General features: G+C 48.1%; 1 protein-coding gene across 2 annotated transcripts; it reads right to left on the bottom strand.

Moving 5' to 3' along the window:
• Positions 1–870: 870 nt before the first annotated feature.
• Positions 871–16,521, bottom strand: LOC309523530 (vertebrate ancient opsin-like). Of its 2 annotated transcripts, none has more exons than XM_082207372.1 (4): positions 16,104–16,521; positions 10,183–10,514; positions 7,690–7,926; positions 871–1,917 (listed from the first exon to the last, which is right to left on the bottom strand). In XM_082207372.1, exons 1-4 carry the CDS (start codon positions 16,480–16,482, stop codon positions 1,702–1,704), a joined length of 1,164 nt encoding a protein of 387 aa, XP_082063498.1. In that variant the 5' UTR covers positions 16,483–16,521; the 3' UTR covers positions 871–1,701. The 2 variants fall into 2 exon arrangements, with proteins under 2 accessions (XP_082063498.1, XP_082063499.1); XM_082207373.1 differs by having other exon boundaries at positions 7,690–7,923.
• Positions 16,522–16,787: the final 266 nt, after the last annotated feature.

Genomic DNA, 16,787 nt, shown 5'->3' with positions numbered 1-16,787 from the left:
TTGATCTTTTCTTTTTTAAGCCTCTCGCTGGTTGGATTTCTTGACTTCTATTTCTGAACCACCTAGGAGACAGGGTGAGTTGGGTGGCATTATGAGCCAGGAATCATTTCCGTCTCATGATCCCAGGTGAGACTAGGGACTCTAGTTCGGAGGGGGAAATGGCACACAGAGTGCATCCCAGAAGCACATCCACAATATGAGCATGTGGCACCAGAGCTCTTCTGGCTCACAGATGAAGCACTGCCAATCTCTGATTTGGAGGACTCCATCACCACAGAGCCTCCTTGCAGTGAAGGTGGAGCTTGCAACTGGGATACACCTACCACCATAGGGCTCCGTCTGAGGGCTTGTCCATGCTTAAGCTTGTCCCATGCCTAGACAGCATGGGTCTGAGAGGTTTCTGCTTGTCCCATGCTTTCTAGCCACAGGTCTGAGCAGTTTTTCTGTTTGCCTCAGTGCTTTTCCTGGGACAACTGACTCTTCACTGCTGAATCAGAGCAAAAACCAATCTGCAGAAAACCCAATTGATGTTTACTCCAATTCAGTGATAAAGAGGAGGAAAGCAGCGGGAAAAGCGTAAGTTTGGATGAGCCCTGGCTGTCACTGAAGCAACACCTGAGCTCTTCTCGGTGCCTTGCGTAGCCGTCGGCCTAAGCTCTGCACAAGGTGTGGCCTGAGGACCAGTGGCAGAGCGTGGGGGTGCAGGGGGGGGCGGCCGCACCGGGCGCAACATCTGGGGGTTAGGGTTAGGGGGCGCAAATCCATGGGTTAGGGGGCGCAAATCCACGGGTTACTTGCCTTGCCCCGGGTGCTGACAACCCACGCTACGCCACTGCTGAGGACATCTGTCTTGGCATTTGTATACAGGAAGTATACAAATGCCAAGACAGATTGAGAGAGGAGGCACAGGTAGCAGGTAGTATCTGATCCTCCTCAATAGTTAGGGCTCTCTCTGCCTAAGATCCTGGACAGTTGTTCCCAGTTTGGGTTGATGGTAACTGGACTACATCAGCCTTTCCACAAACTGGTGCCTTCCAGATGCTATGGACTAAAAGTCCCATCGTCCTTGGCTAGGGCTGATGGGGACTGTAGTCAAAAGCATACTGAGGATGCCTAGCCTACAAAGGCCAACAGTATAAAGTAGTTTCTAATGCTCATGGCATTAGAAGTCACTAATGGCCGTGGAGGAAGTCACTTGCAGAGCCCAGAAGGTGACAACAAAACCTTTTGAGTTTCTGGTCCATGATCTCCATTTGATTTGGAGGAACCAATAAATCTCCTTGCCAAGGGTGGGAGAGAGCCTAGTTACGCCTCTGATCTTGGGGGAAGCCACAACATTTAAACTGCAATAAAGCTGGCATAAAGTTGTAGTAGTGTGGACAGGCATCTGACTGGAACTGGCTGGCAGAGAGAGGCAGCAATGAGTCACCTGCTCTCCTGTGCAAAACCTAAAAAGCTGACAGCATCTTCTGATTTCTTTTCCATACAGCAGAGTTCACACTTCGTCACTTTGTGCTACACTCCAGCAACAAGCAGGGTGGCATTGGGCACTTCTAGAGAGAAGGTCCTCCACTCACCTCCAACTGCTCTCAAAGTTTTGAGCAAGCACGTGTGACTTTGGATCAGTCTGGAAGTCTAGGTGCAAGTCATCAAATGGGCATGAGGCTGAAGATGCCAGAACAAGCCTCTTCAAGCTAGGACTCATAGCGAAACCACAGGAGTTTTCTGGTTGCTTGTAGGGGGGAGCCCAGCATCCCTTTGGTTTGGCCTTTCATCTGTTTGCATGCAGGACAAATGGATTTCGAACGTTCCACCAGCTGCATTGTTGCAATCCTGGCTTGCTTTTGAATTCAAAGTAGTTTGCAGTTGCTTTGGTGGAGGCCCGCATTTTATGAGAAGGATGAAACACTTGTAAAACTGGAGGCGGGGGAAGGAAACCAAACAAAATGAGAAATTCAGCATGCAAGCGAAAACAAACAAGCTCACTGCAGTTAACTTGCGCAGATCTTTTTAGCCATCACATTCAATCCTCAATTTAGTTTCTTGCTTTGGATTCTCACAACAAGCAGCAGGCTTGTGCTTTCCTTACTTCCCTGGGCAGAATAATCTGTTTTGTATCAAGCTTATTTATGGCAGTGAAGCCGCCTCCCCTACTAGCTAACTGAGCACCAAATGAGGCAAAGGGAGTCCTGGGGTTGGATCACCAGTGCCTTTGCACTCTTGCAAAAAGAAAAGAAAAGCTGGGGTCATTTGGATCAGCAGTGCAATGGGGGGGGCATTTTACGCCACACCTACATTACCCCTGTTCTTAATTGCTCCCCAAAGTTACTACAAGTCTCCAAGAAGAAAATATGTAGGCATGATACTGATTTCTTTTTTCCTCATGGGCAGGGGGACCAACAGGAGTTTAGAGAGGAGAGGCAGGCTTGAAACAGCAAAGGGACCTAAGTCTTGCTCCAGTTCATTTTCTCCCAAGTTGCTCTTTGCAAACATTTAAAGAGACAGAGGTTTAATCTCAGATCCCCACCGTCTTTCCCAATTCCGACCCTCGCCTAGTGCAATGCTGCCGAAATGTCTGCAAACATCTCCATGACTTGGGGAGGAGATCTGTCAGCAGAAGCAAACATTCACAGCCCAGCTTTCATGAGAAAAGGTACTTGTGCTAAGACCAAAACTTCACCTAGGTCTCAAGGGAAGGCCATGGTTGGGACAGGCCAAGGACTAAAAAGCAACTGGGAAGCAGTCGTAAAAAGCAAAGAGCCTAAGGGTCAGAAAACCAAAGGCTGTTGGCAGCTCAACCAGAGGGGAAGGGCTGTGGCAGAGCACCTGCTTTGCATGCAGAAGGACCCAGGTTTAATCCTCAGCATCTCCAAGGTAAGGCTGGGTGAGGCTCCTGCCTGAAACCCTGGAAAGCCTCTGCCAGTCAGTGCAGACAATGTTGGGCTAGGTGGACAAATGGTTTGACTCAGCATAAGCCAGCTTCTGGTGTTTGTTCCAACTCTAACATCCTAGAGAGCAACCAGATAAAGACCCCAACGGCATAGAAGGGAGAATCCCACCAGCTTTTGCTCCCATGGTCATGGCAGGATTGTAGCATAAGGGACCAAGAGGTGGTAGGCTGAATTTCAGGTGCTGCTTGGAAATAACTAGCCAACTAGCTTTGATTGCAGGCATGCTGGCTCCTCCTATGACCAGGTAGAAGGAGGAGGAGGAGGAGGAGGAGGAGGACCTCCAGGAAGAGGGGACCACAGTTGCTAGGGGAACGACTAGCCTCTCCCTGAGTCCAGTTTGCACCTCTTTCGATTGGCCCAGGCAGCTTGCTGCTCACCCACTCAGTCTTTCCCTATCCCTGCAGCAGCAAGCAGCTGGTGTGGGCTGCACATGCCTCACTTCCCTGCTCCTTGATTATGCCTGACAGCTCGATGAAGGGGGGGGGGTGCAGCTCTATTTGCTCAAGCGCCTCCTCGGATGCTGCAAACAACCAATCTGTGGCATTAGACAAAGGCTCCATCTGCATTATATATACAGCAGAATCACAGCACTTGCACCCCAAAGAATCATGGGAACTGTAGTTTGTAAAGCAAGTTTCTTGTTGTTTAGTCGTTTAGTCGTGTCTGACTCTTTGTGACCCCATGGACCAGAGCACGCCAGGCCCTCCTGTCTTCCACTGCCTCCCGCAATTTGGTCAAACTCATGCTGGTAGCTTCAAGAACACTGTCCAACCATCTCGTCCTCTGTCGTCCCCTTCTCCTTGTGCCCTCCATCTTTCCCAACATCAGGGTCTTTTCCAGGGAGTCTTCTCTTCTTATGAGGTGGCCAAAGTATTGGAGCCTCAGCTTCACGATCTGTCCTTCCAGTGAGCACTCAGGGCTGATTTCCTTCAGAATGGATAGGTTTGATCTTCTTGCAGTCCATGGGACTCTCAAGAGTCTCCTCCAGCACCATAATTCAAAAGCATCAATTCTTCAGCGATCAGCCTTCTTTATGGTCCAGCTCTCACTTCCATACATCACTACTGGGAAAACCATAGCTTTAACTATACGGACCTTTGTTGGCAAGGTGATGTCTCTGCTTTTTAAGCAAGTTAGGAGACTCCTATTCCACTCAGAGAGCTACGGTTCCCAGTGTTCTCTGCAAAGAGGGATGGATTGTTAAAGCACGCTGGGAATCATAGAGTTCTGAATACCTACCAGCAATCAGCACCCTTTGCAAACTGCAGTTCCCAGGATTCTCTGGGGGGGAGACACGGCTGTTTAAAGCTGTATGGTACTGCTTTTGTTGTACATAATGCCGATCAGCTCCTTCACACAGGCTGTTTGTCCTCCTGTCTTTCATACATCAAGTGATAAACACATGTGGGAAAACCAGTCCCATTTTTTCCTGAGGCAGCTTGAATAGCCAGCCCACCTCTTCATGTCAGGCTCTCAATGGCCCTCAGCTCTATGGAGAGCACCATTGGCAGAGCATGAGACTCTTAATCTCAGGGCCGTAAGTTTAGGTTCCTGCATTGAAGGGGGTTGGATAAAATGACCCTTGTGTTCCCTTCCAACTCTACAGTTCTATGATTCTATGAAAACACTGACTGGGTCACAGCAACAAGCATCCTAGCTCAGTATACTATCGCTAAGATTTCTGAAGAAACCATAGCTGACATAGTTGCCTGCTGCCACCTTGTGGCCATCAATGGCAATGCTGACATTTATGCCTGATTTCTAATTTACCAGTAGGGGGAATTCCTTGGCTCCTCAGATGTTGCTAGACTCCAAATCCTTCCATTCCCGACCATTGGCCTTGCTGCCTGGGGCCAGTGGGTATTGGAGCCCACAACACCCGGTGTGCCACAGGTCCCTAATCCCTGATCTACTTTAACTGGCAGCTCTCCTGCAAGAGCCCAGGCTGAGAAGGGTTTGTTCCCATCTGATACTTTTTAAACTGGAGATGACTGGAGTGAACTTGGGAGTTTCCCCATACAAAGCATGTGCTCCACCACAAACTTATCTCCAGAAACCCAGGTCAGCTGTAAGCACCACCTGTCCCCAAACCAAAGTCTGGGTTTTGCAAGCTGGTGGTATGTTCTAATATGCACCTTTCTCTCTTCTTCCCAATCACACACAAATTCTCCGTCCCTTTTATGGTTCACTGGAATCAGCTGGGGTTAACATGAAGCAAGGTTGGTCTAAACCAGGGTTTGCTAAGCCAGCTTCAAACCATGGTTACAAATTACAGTTTGTGTGGGAACTCTAGCCGGCACCAGCTAGAGCTTAGCCCTGATGTGGAGCAAGGAATATGTAGTTCTGTGGTGAATCACTAAACTCAGCATCATGGGCTCAAGAGTAGTGCAATGGCAAGGGAATAGCAAAAAAACTGCACATACCCCTTTGGACTTTTGCAGCCCTAGTTACGGTCTGCGAAAGCAGAGAGGGAATTCCAGTTTTCTCCAGGGCTAGAATTTGAATTTGAAGCCTGTGGAGTAGGGGCACAGAACTCACCAGTGCCCCTCCCAGCTCCTTACTGCTGCCAGCTACCCCCCCCCCCACACACACACTTCTATTGAATTCTATTATGATTCAAAGCAGCAACATGAAGCGGGGTGGGGATGTTACTAATCATCAAATGCAAAACAAAACATGCCCCTCCTTCACTGATGAACCCACTTGGGCAGAAGTCTGAACCAGATCACAGGAGCCTGGGAAGCTGCCTTATACAGAGCCAGGGTATTAGTCCACCAAGCTCAATGATGTCTACACCAGGGGTCAGAAAACTTTTTCAGCAGGGGGCCGGTCCACTGTCCCTCAGACCTTGGGGGGGCGGGGCGTACTATATTTTGAAAATAAATAATGAACGAATTCCTATGCCCCACAAATAACCCAGAGATGCATCTGAAATAAAAGCACACATTCTATTCATGTAAAAACACCAGGCAGGCCCCACAAATCACCCAGAGATGCATTTTAAATAAAAGGACACAGTCTACTCATGTAAAAGCACGCTGATTCCTGGACCGTCCACAGGACAGATTGAGAAGGGGATTGGGCCAGATCCGGCCCCCAGGCCTTAGGTTGCCTGCCCATGGTCTACACTGACTGGAAGTGGCTTCTCAGAGTTTCATGCTGCGGATTGAACTTGGGGTTTTCTGCATGGAAAGCAGGTGCTCTGCCACTGGGCTCTGGCCCTAGTGGATCTCCCTGGATGCTCTCCCACGAAAGCCCCACTGAAATGAGCCAGGGCTGCACTAGCAGTCTCTCCCTGCCTCCCTTCCAAGGAGCCCTGCCAGGCATTCTTGGGCAGTTTCCGGAGGCGATTGCTGGTTCCTGCCCTGGACCCCTTCTTCATTTCCCCCACCAGCCTGACTTTCAGCATCACCAGTTTTCTGGATCTGGCTGCTCTTACTGATTTCCCACAGAGCACCCAACCTAGCGCCACACCAGAGCGCCGTGGGCACCAGAAAGGGTGGCTCTACCCAGGGACTCAGCGCTGCTCCGAGAGCCTCCGCCAAAGTCAAGTAAGGCCTGCTACGCCTGGATGACGTCAAACCTGAAACTGACCCTGGGGCTTAAGCAGGAAAACTTCCAGGCATCCAGGATAGCTGTGCTCTCCAGCTGCTGATGGGGGCTGTGTGCCTATGAATATCAGCTCCATATTCAGAAAGCTAATAAACTTCCATGGGCACCACAAAATACTCATTTAGCAGAAGAAAACTAAGACCCATCGCCCCATAGCTTAGTCGGTAAAACAGGAGACTCTTAATCTCAGGGTTGTGGGTTCAAGTCCAAGGTTGGGCAAAAGACTCCTGCATTGCAGGGGGTTGGACTAGATGACCCTTATGACCCTTTAGGGCAACTTGTTGGCTGCTGTGAGAACAGGATGGTCCTTTGGTCTGATCCAGCAGCCACTCTTATGATCCAATGGTCTGGTTCAGAGGTAACCTTTCTCATTCTCCAAATCTCTAACTTCACCTAAGAACAGAAAGCGTGAGAAACACCCTTGCAGCTATTTAAAAAAGTAGGCACAGATTTTATTTGTAGAACGAGCCACATGCTAAGTTGCCTGTTTTGCCATTAGCAGGTCACAAAAATGCTCACAGCTAAAGCCTCTCAAACAGTCCTTTGATGCTTTTTCTGCACATGCCTTTTCAAGCCCTTTCCCAAATCATCCCGGCTGTTGAAATATTTTGGTTCAAAACAGAGCAGAAGGAGGCTGGGAAGGTTTCACACTCTCCTATAACAATAGTGCTAAAATTGTACACTCCACACACACACAGCCGCAAGCAGTGCTGCAGCAGCAACCTGCCAAGTCATGAGCAGCAGGTGAGAGTTGGTGATTTAAAGCTTAAACATACCTTGGGGAAATGAGGAAGAGGAGAGGTGGGTGAATTTGCAGAGCCAGGCAGCACAACACATTATTGTTGAGCACAGACTATTATAATACTGTATGTCAGTCAATGAGAAACTGTGTTTGTAGCAGCAAATGGATGCACAGCAGAAGTTAGAAAAGGGAGAGTAGAGGGAGAGGTTAGGACATTGGAAGCCAATGGTTGTACCCAATGCCTATGCCAAACCTCTTACATCTGTAGTCAATAAAGTTGCGGCCTGATTTGACCCAAAATAATGCTGTGCTGCCTGGTTATTCTCCATGATCTGCTCCACCGGGTTCTTCTGATGTTCCCATGATATGCTATCATGTTCTTACCTGCTTGTTCAAAAGGATGTAAAGGATGGGGTTCACAAACGTGCTAGTCTTGGCCAGAATGGACAGGGTGATGCTCACTGAGGGGCTGATTGTTCTGGGCTGGCCAAATGTCGCAATCAGGGAGACAATTCCATATGGCATCCAGCAGAGGAGGTAACAGGTGACCATTGACACAACCATGAACAGGATGTGATGTTCTCTTTTCTGAGCAGATGTCAGGTGGAATCTACAGACCTGCTAAAATATGAGAGACAGGACATTTTCATAGAGTTTCTTCCTCATTGCACTCTGCACCACCTTACCCAAGCGCAGGTCATTCCCCAAATCATTTTTTTGCACCAGCTCCTTTAAGTCTTTAGAGCAACATTCTGAAACCTGGGGCCCTCTGTGTGGTTCAGGAGATGTCCCAGTAGCAAAGGTATTTATTTGCAAGCAGCCCCTTCAGTTTCTTCTGACAGCTTCCTGGGTGTGCAAGAACACAAGAGCCACCAGTGGCCCATTGAGTTGGGCATCCTGAGGCCCATTATGGGAGGCCCACATGCAGGATCTGAGTACAAGAGCCTTCTCTCCTCCTACAGCTTCCAGCAGATGGTATTCAGAAGCATACCTGCCTCCAACAGTGGAGGCAGAGCAAAGCCATCAGGGTTAGCAGCAGCCAGTGACAGTCTTATCCTCCAGGGATTTGTCCTTGTGGGAGTGAGTGCCATAGCTTAACTGTGCATCTGTCCTGAATCTTCTAGTGTTATGAGAAGGAGGAAAAATTGCTTCTATCCACTTTCTCCATACTTTGCATAATGTTTTCTTTTCTATCATGCAACCTACTGTATTTTCTTAAGGGAAAAAGGTCCAAATGCTGTAACCTCATAGGGGATAACTGCATCCCCTTGATCATTTTAATTGGCCTTTTCTGAAACCTTTCTGGCATCTGCTTGTCCACTGTTGGAAATAGCACACGGGGTTGATGGACCAGTAAGATTCCTCTCACCTTCTTATATGGACTTAGCAATACAGTGAGATTGCAATTCTATTCACTTGCCTCTTTGTTTCCAACCCTTCTTTCCAGATGTGGGGAGCATTTGCCACTCCAGATGTTGTTTGAATAAAACTCCCACCAGCCCCACCCAGCATAACCAGTGGTCAGGGATGATGAGAATGGTCCAACCCAACTGGAGAGCACCACGTCTTGGAAGGAAGCCTTGTTATGACTGTTCATTATTACTCTGTAACAATACAGGGCCAGCTTTGTGGTTTTTGGGATGGGGGATCATAAGAAAAGCTAGATCAGGTCAAATGGGAAGCATGCAAACAGGACCAGTCTGCTGCAACATCACTCTCCCTACCTGCTATTTCCAGCAACTGGTGTTTGGATTCAACAACCTCTGGAGGGCCAGCTGCTCCCCAAACACTCTAGTCGTGCAAAAGCCAGAGGTTTCCACACACATGCACAAGCCCACATCCAAGAAAGATAGAGGATCTGCCATCATCTCAGGACACATTTTTTGCAAGGTGAAAGTACTCAGACATGGTGCTATGCAGGGTTGTGGGGAGAAATATTGGCCTGGGGAGAGTTTCAAGGTCTGAATAGAAAGGCCTTGAGGGTCACATCTGGCATCCAAGTTTCCACACCCAAGGCTGGCACATCTGCACTGACAGGAAGCCGCTTCCCACAGGGAGCATTTCACAGCCCTACCTGGAACCTTCTGCAAGCAGAACCCATGCCCTACAGCTAAGCTATGGCCCCACCCCTAAAACTAAATATTCTAGTCCTCATGCCTCTGAATAAATGGGGTACCATTGAATTGTGTCCCTTCCCCAAATCATCTGATTAAATACAAAGCAGAAGAATATGTTCAACGCCTGGCATTGCCTTTGCTATTTATATAAGGAGAATATATCACACTGCTTCCCATGTTACCCTTGCTGTTAATCTGCTTCTATTCTATTCAAAAATCATTTCTGGAGGCTCTGCTCTTTCTTTAGGGGGAAAAAGTCAATGGCAGTAATTGTCTCATTGTCCCTGTGATTTTTCTGAAGCCGCAGTATGCAACTTTCGGCTCTTACACAACTGCCAGCTGTTAGAATTCACAGCTACCTCTCAATCCCTGGGAACTTAAAAATGCCGCTGTGATTCAACCATTCATAAGCTTACACCAGAAGTAAATGTTCTTCTCTCTTGAAGTAGGATTCTATAAATAAGGGGAGGGAGACATTTTGTGCAAGTTGCACAATCCTCTGTGGGAGCCCTTCTGATTTTTCTGTTTCCCCTAAATCGCTGGCCTTCCTCTTCTAGCCATTTAACTCTGAAGTATGTTTCATAAGGAATTGCTCTCAGAGGTGAAGATGGAAGAGCTCCTAGACACAGCTCCAAACAAGAGACACACCTGCCTCTCCTAACAAACCCAAGCTAACCACCACAGGCCAGCGACGTGACATGTGTGCACACATGACTGCACCACCACATTCTGTCAAAGAGGTTAGGGGGTTTTGGTTTACCTTTCTAATCATCTGCAGGATTTTCCCATAGCAGTAGATCATCATCAGGAGGGGCAAGACGAGGCAGAAGATGAAGAGGCAGATGATGTAGGAGAAGTTGCTGGCAGACTTGGCATGCCAAGAGACAGAGCAAGTCATGCCGGGCCCTTCGGGGCCATAGCTGCTCCAGCCGAAAAGAGGCGGCAAGGTCCAGAACAAAGAGTAGATCCAGGAGCCAATGATGCAAAGCCAGGACTTGGTGTAACTGGACACAACTGGCTTGGCCTGCTTCCGCAGGACCGTGGCATAGCGTTCGTAGGAGAGGATGGAAAGAGACACAAGGGAAACGACGCCTGCAAAAGAGAGAGCGGCCCAGAGTTAACAGTTCAAAGATCTGCTTTTCGAATGCTGGAATGTAAACTTGTGATGTTGGAAGACAGATGATATCCAGCTCAGGAAGAAGAAGAAGAAGAGGAGGAGGAGGAGGAGAGTTTGGATTTGATATCCCGCTTTATCACTACCCGAAGGAGTCTCAAAGCGGCTAACATTCTCCTTTCCCTTCCTCCCCCACAACAAACACTCTGTGAGGTGAGTGGGGCTGAGAGATTTCAGAGAAGTGTGACTAGCCCAAGGTCACCCAGCAGCTGCAGGTGGAGGAGTGGGGAAGCGAACCCGGTTCACCAGATTATGAGTCCACCGCTCTTAACCACTACACCACACTGGCTCAATACTCTCCCTGCTATGTACTAAACCATAACCTGCAATCATCACCAGAGGTCCTTCTCCATGTGCCCCTTCCACCGGGGGGGGGGGGTCTGGAGGGGGGGGCAGCACAAGAAGGGGCCTTTTCAGTGGTGGTTCCTTGCATGCGGGATGCTCTCCCCCAAGGAGGTTTGCCAGGCAACATCATTACTTACCATTATGCACCAGGAAGAAAAAAAAAACATTTCTCTGCAGTGCTAAACAGTTGGTCCCTTACCTCTCTCGCCCTGACCTAGCCACTGAGATCTACGCGACGGTCACCTCCAGACTGGATTATTGTAACTCACTCTACATGGGGCTGCCCTTGAGACCGATCCAGAAACTCCAGCGGGTGCAGAATGCCACGGCAAGACTCCTTACAGGGTCCTTGCCATGGGATCACAGTCACCCAGTGCTATACCAGCTGCCCTGGTTCCTGGTGGAATACAGGATCAGGTTTAAGGTGCTGGTTTTAACTTTTAAAGCTCTATGTGGCCTAGGACCCTTGTACCTTATGGTATGCAAATAATAACACCTTGGAGATCCCGGGCCTCTAGGCTGGCCTCAACCAGGGCCAGGGCCTTTTCGGGCTTGGCCCCGGCCTAGTGGAATGCTCTACCACAAGAGACCAGGGCCCTGTGGGATTTGACATCTTTCCGCAGGGCCTGCAAGATGGGGTTGTTCCACCTGGCCTTTGGTCAGGGCTCAGCCTGACTCACCTTTTCTTTTTCTATAAGAACTAATATGAAAGGGGCCTCCCAGCATTCTCACAGGCCCATATAAGACCAGCGTAAACAGTTGGGCCGTTGAGCACTTACTGATCCCAACCCTAACCCTGCGGAAAGCTATCTAATTAGACTTTAATTTGATTTTGACCTGTTTTTAGGAGGTAATTTATTGTTTGATTTTCTACCAATGTAATATATCTGATGTTAGCCGCACTCAGTCTAACTTCGTCCGGGGAGGGTGGGATATAAATAAAAGTTTATTATATTATTTATTATTCATTTCTGCCAAGCCTTTGGCTTGTAACTTTTTGGGTGGAGTGGGATGTTTTAGTCTTGCCTTTTAAAACTGTGGGTGAGTTTTAGCTTTTTCTCTGGGTTTTGTTTTTTTAATGCAGGATTTAATGTATGTGTCATTCATTTATTGCCGTAAGTTGCTTGCAGTTAAATTTGTCCATAAAGTGACTAGTAAGTTTAATGGATAATAATAATTATATCAATACGGGGGGGGGGACATACCCTGCATTTCTGTGCATCAGACTGCTCAGGAACCATTAGCTGATTATCATTTGCTCGGGTATTGTGCTTTAATTGTATGGCATATATGCAGTCAGTGAGGACCCCTATGAAGGGGAAGGGCAGGGCTGGAGAGCAGGCAATGGGTGTGGATAAGGCTAAAGGACTGAGCCTACCAGACCCAAAGCTTTGCATCGCCACATTCAGCCTTGCTCAACCTTTTGGTCGTATAGCAGAGAGCAAGAATGGGGAACCTTGGTCTCAGGAGCCACATGTGGCCCTCCAGGCTTTTCTGCCTGGCCCTCAGAATCCTCCCCAGGCCACACAATCTGAGTGTTTTTGCCTAGCTGGTCTGTGTCCTTGAACTCTGATAATGCCTCTTGCTTGCCTGGACAGAGAATATCTCTGTGTGACTGTATATAGCACTACTGCTCAAAAGCAAAATCTGCATTCATTGCTCAGCTTACTTTTGCCCTTAGGCTTGCCCATCACTGGCATGTGGCCCTCAAAAGGCTATCCAAAAGGGAATGTGGCCCTTGGGCTGAAAAAGATTCCCTAGCCCTGGTGAAGAAGAACAACCCAAAGATGCTAAAATTGCTGAATGGGTGGCCAGGTTAGTCTCTTGCAGGGGAAAGAAACAGGCTTGCAACTCCTGACACGTTTATTACAGCACATGCCTTCATGGATTGCAACTAAAAAGGGGGGGGCTAAAGGGACACAGGTGGCGCGGTGGTCTAAAGCAGTGTTCCCCAACCTTGGGCCTCCAGCTGTTTTTGGACTACAACTCCCATCATCCCTCGCTGGCAAGGCCAGTGGTCAAGGACAATGGGAATTGTAGTCCAAAAACAACTGGAGGCCCAAGGTTGGGGAACACTGATCTAAAGGACTGAGCCTCTTAGGCTTGCCGATCAGAAGGTCAGCGGTTTGAATCTCTGTGGTGGGGTGAGCTCCCGTTGCTCTGCCCCAGCTCCTGCCAACCTAGCAGTTTGAAAGCGCACCAGTGCAAGTAGATAAATAGGTACCACTCCGGCGGGAAGATAAACTGCGTTTCCGTGTGCTCTGACTTCTGGCACGGTATTCCATTGTGCCAGATGCAGTTTTGTCCTGCTGGCCACATGCCGTTTCCCTCAGCCTGAAAGCAAGATGAGTGTCACAACCCCATGGTTGCTTTTGCCCGGACTTAACAATCTAGGGGTCCTTTACCTTTTTTTAATGTTTCAGTTAATCTAAGAATCCTTCTCACATTTCCAGTGTCAAAGGTCAAACTGATAAAAACTTGGCAACTATATCAATTGAACATGCCCAAGCATCCTCACTTGACCTGAAGGCAGGTGAAGGTGACAAAATTTGCAAAGGAAAAGTCACACAAAGTGAGATTTTGATGTGCCTGAAATGGAAACTTTTAAGAGACTTAAATTTTGATGTCAAAATTCACAAGATTATTCAAGATGATTTGCATGTTGAAACATTTTCTTTTGTATTTGAAATAATCAAATGTATGACTTAGCAGTTTCAAGTTTTGTGCATTTCAGTTTTTCTACAAGACACCTGTTTCTGAAAATTGAATTTAGCAATTGGGGCTGGAGAATGCAAGTAGTTAGCCTAGCCTAGGATGCAAAATAGGCTGGCACCAACCCTACATATATTTAGAGGCCAGAACTAGCTGCCGTCCTCTTCACCCATGCTGGCTTATCCTGCTTGTTTGTAAATTGGCATTATAAAAACACAGAAAATAACCTTCTCACAAGGAAAAAAGCCAGACTGTGATCTTTGGGAAGTTTGTTTCCCGTTTCCTGATTTCAGAGCTGGTAGATCTCATCTTGCATCTATTCCTCAGTAAAGGCCTGGTCTTGCCTTTGTGGTTCTCTGCATCTTCATACACAAAATTTCCTTGAAAGGTAGCCAGTCCCTGCAAAGAGGAAAGAGCGCATGCAGGAGAAGTCATGCTTCTGATTGAAGCAGATGGACTGTGACACATCCCAGGTAGAGAGATTACCTGTGTCACATACGGATAATATCATGAACAATGGATGAGCTACAGAGGTACAGATGCCCAGGAGATTAGTGCAGAATCAGGCTGCACATTGATGCTTTATCCTACAACCCTGCTGGCATCAAAAATGATAGCCATATTTGAAAGAAGCTGGAATTCTAGGGGCAGTTAATACATTTGCAGAGATGCCCCTAGCAGCTCAGAGATCAACCACTGAGCTCAACTCATGGCAGGTCCAGAGGTGTTTTCTATTTTCAGGTTGCACAATTAAAGTTGATTTGATTCTTGTGCAACAAACTTATTTCCTCCTGAAAACTGGACTTTTGCAGTAGAGAAAGTGATGCGGAAACACTCTTTGAAAGTGTGCTTGCCATCTAATTTCCCCACAAAGAAATAAGAAACAGCAACGTGTAAATTGCTGGTTTCATCTAACCTCCCCTCAAGCATTCTGCAAACAAATCAGGATGAATGCAGGTCACCTGGAACCAAACCAAGATGTGTTACTGCCCAAGGTGAGGCAGACAAAGGTAGCACCGCCCCCTGCCCAAAGTTAAGCCACAGGGCAGGCAAAGGTATTTTGGCACTTGAAACAGAAAATTGTACAAATGTCTCTCCCTAGGAGTACAAATGCAATGGTAGTAAATAAAACTACTAAGAATTAGCTGCCCTTTCATGACACCCCAAATCACCCCACCCCACTCAACCTAATGGTAGGGCTGGCCTGGGCTTTCAGATCCACCACCCTGCCAGACCCCCAGATTCTGACACTTTCTGACCTTAAAGATAGTGGCTGTTTATGGTCATTTCACACATTGCATTTTTAGATGTATACCCAAAAAATGTGGCCTGTGGATGCAGCAAATGCATGTTTGGAAAGACGGAAAGGACAAGGTCCCAGGACACACATGGTGGGTGGGCATATTGAAGGTTTAGGTCTGGTCAGTACACAGAATGGAGACTGTCTAGGGTGGAATCTAGGCACATATAAAAGATGCTAAGAAAATGTTTAAAAAAAAGTTTTAAAAAGAGATTGAATTGATCAAAAGCTCGCCATCGCCATCTAGTGTAACGTTTGTATAATGCACTTTAAACGTTTGCAGCTGTATGGCTGAGTCCTAAGATTCCTGAATATGGAGATTGGCTTGAAAGTGCATGAACAGTTTTGAAAGTCTAGAGGAGTTGCAGAGTCAAATTGCCAATGGTCTTGGTACAGCGGACAAAGTCACCCAAGGGCTTGGAATAACTTTTTGCCTTTCTCCACGACCAGCAAAGCAACAGTAAATTATACAAATAATAGTTTTTTAATGCAACATAAATAGGGCAATATAAGAGAAGCAATTATGAAAACTTGCATCACTTATACAATTTGCTAAATTTGGGGGGCCAGAAATGAAAGGTCAGATCTACACCATACATTTAAAGCACCCTTTAATAGCAATAGTTTTCCCCAAGGAACTGTAGTTAAAGGGTGCTGGCCTCACAGAGTGACAATTCCTATCACACTTAACAAGTCCCCGGGATTCTCCATGACTGTTCCGGAGCACTTTACTGGTATGAATGGGACCAAGCCAAGCCAAGCATATAGCTTTGGTCAAGGCTGGGTCAACTCTATGGCTTTCTCTGGTGTGGTCTCCACATAGCCAGGGTGCTGTAACAACTAGCATATTGGACTATGACTTGGGAGACCAGGGTCTGAATCCCAGCTCAGCCATGAATCACACTGGCACTGGGTGATCTTTGGCCAATCTATCTGCCTACCTCATAGGGAAGGAGATCTTTAGAACTGTGAAGGAGAAAGGTGGTAGTTAAATCTAATAAATCAATACATAAATGAACTGGAGCTTCAGAAATTTCGATGTTTAAAACCACGCAGGAACTTTGGATACCCTAAAGGCAAACCCCTCTTGCTTTCCCAAATATTCCATGCGCCTCGTCCCCCAAACCAGAGCCTTGCTCTAAAAACCTACCGAAGAGGGAGTTGGCGAAGCCGTACCACTTGCAGCCGGCCTTGCCTAGGAGCCAACGGCCGCGCACGCTGGAGGCGAAGCTGAAAGGGGTCAAGAAGACGCAGACCAGGAGGTCGCTGAGGCTGGTGTTGAGCAGGATCAGGTTGATGGGTGTCCGGACGGCCTGGAACTTGACGAAGATCAGCATCACCAGGAGGTTGCTGAGGCTGCCCAGGAGCAAGATGACGCCCAGGCACACAGCCATCGTCAGGTGTCCCGTCCATCCCAGGCTCCCAGCAGAAGAGCCCAGCAGCTGGCTGTCGAAACTCAAATTACCGGCGCTTCCTGCCGCGCTCTGGTTGAAAAGGTTGAGGCTCCGGTCGCCCAGCGCCAAGAGCATAGCAGCAGCGCAGCGCCTTGACGCTGCTCCAAGCCTTTGGGGTGCACAGTTCCTAGAGAGGCGTGTGGGCAGCAGCTGGCTCTGCCCTAACCTTCCCGGAGCACCTTCTCCAATCAAGCCCTCAAGTACAGATTCTTCTCCAGAGGGACCCACGCGCCCAGCCCAACCCCTGAAGCGGGCGAAATCTGTGCGCCTTTAGCAGAGGAGCATGGACCCACCAGGAAGCCCCTTGGCCGCAACGGAGCGCAAATCAGGGAAAGAGGACGGAGCTGCGTATTCGCGCAGTGCACGCTGCCTTGAGCCGG

Source organism: Podarcis vaucheri (assembly GCF_965113315.1).
Source record: "Podarcis vaucheri genome assembly, chromosome: Z".
Classification (NCBI taxonomy): Eukaryota; Metazoa; Chordata; class Lepidosauria; order Squamata; family Lacertidae; genus Podarcis; species Podarcis vaucheri.
The sequence above is the reverse complement of the archived record's forward strand: the minus strand, read 5'-3'. Positions and strand labels throughout refer to the sequence as shown.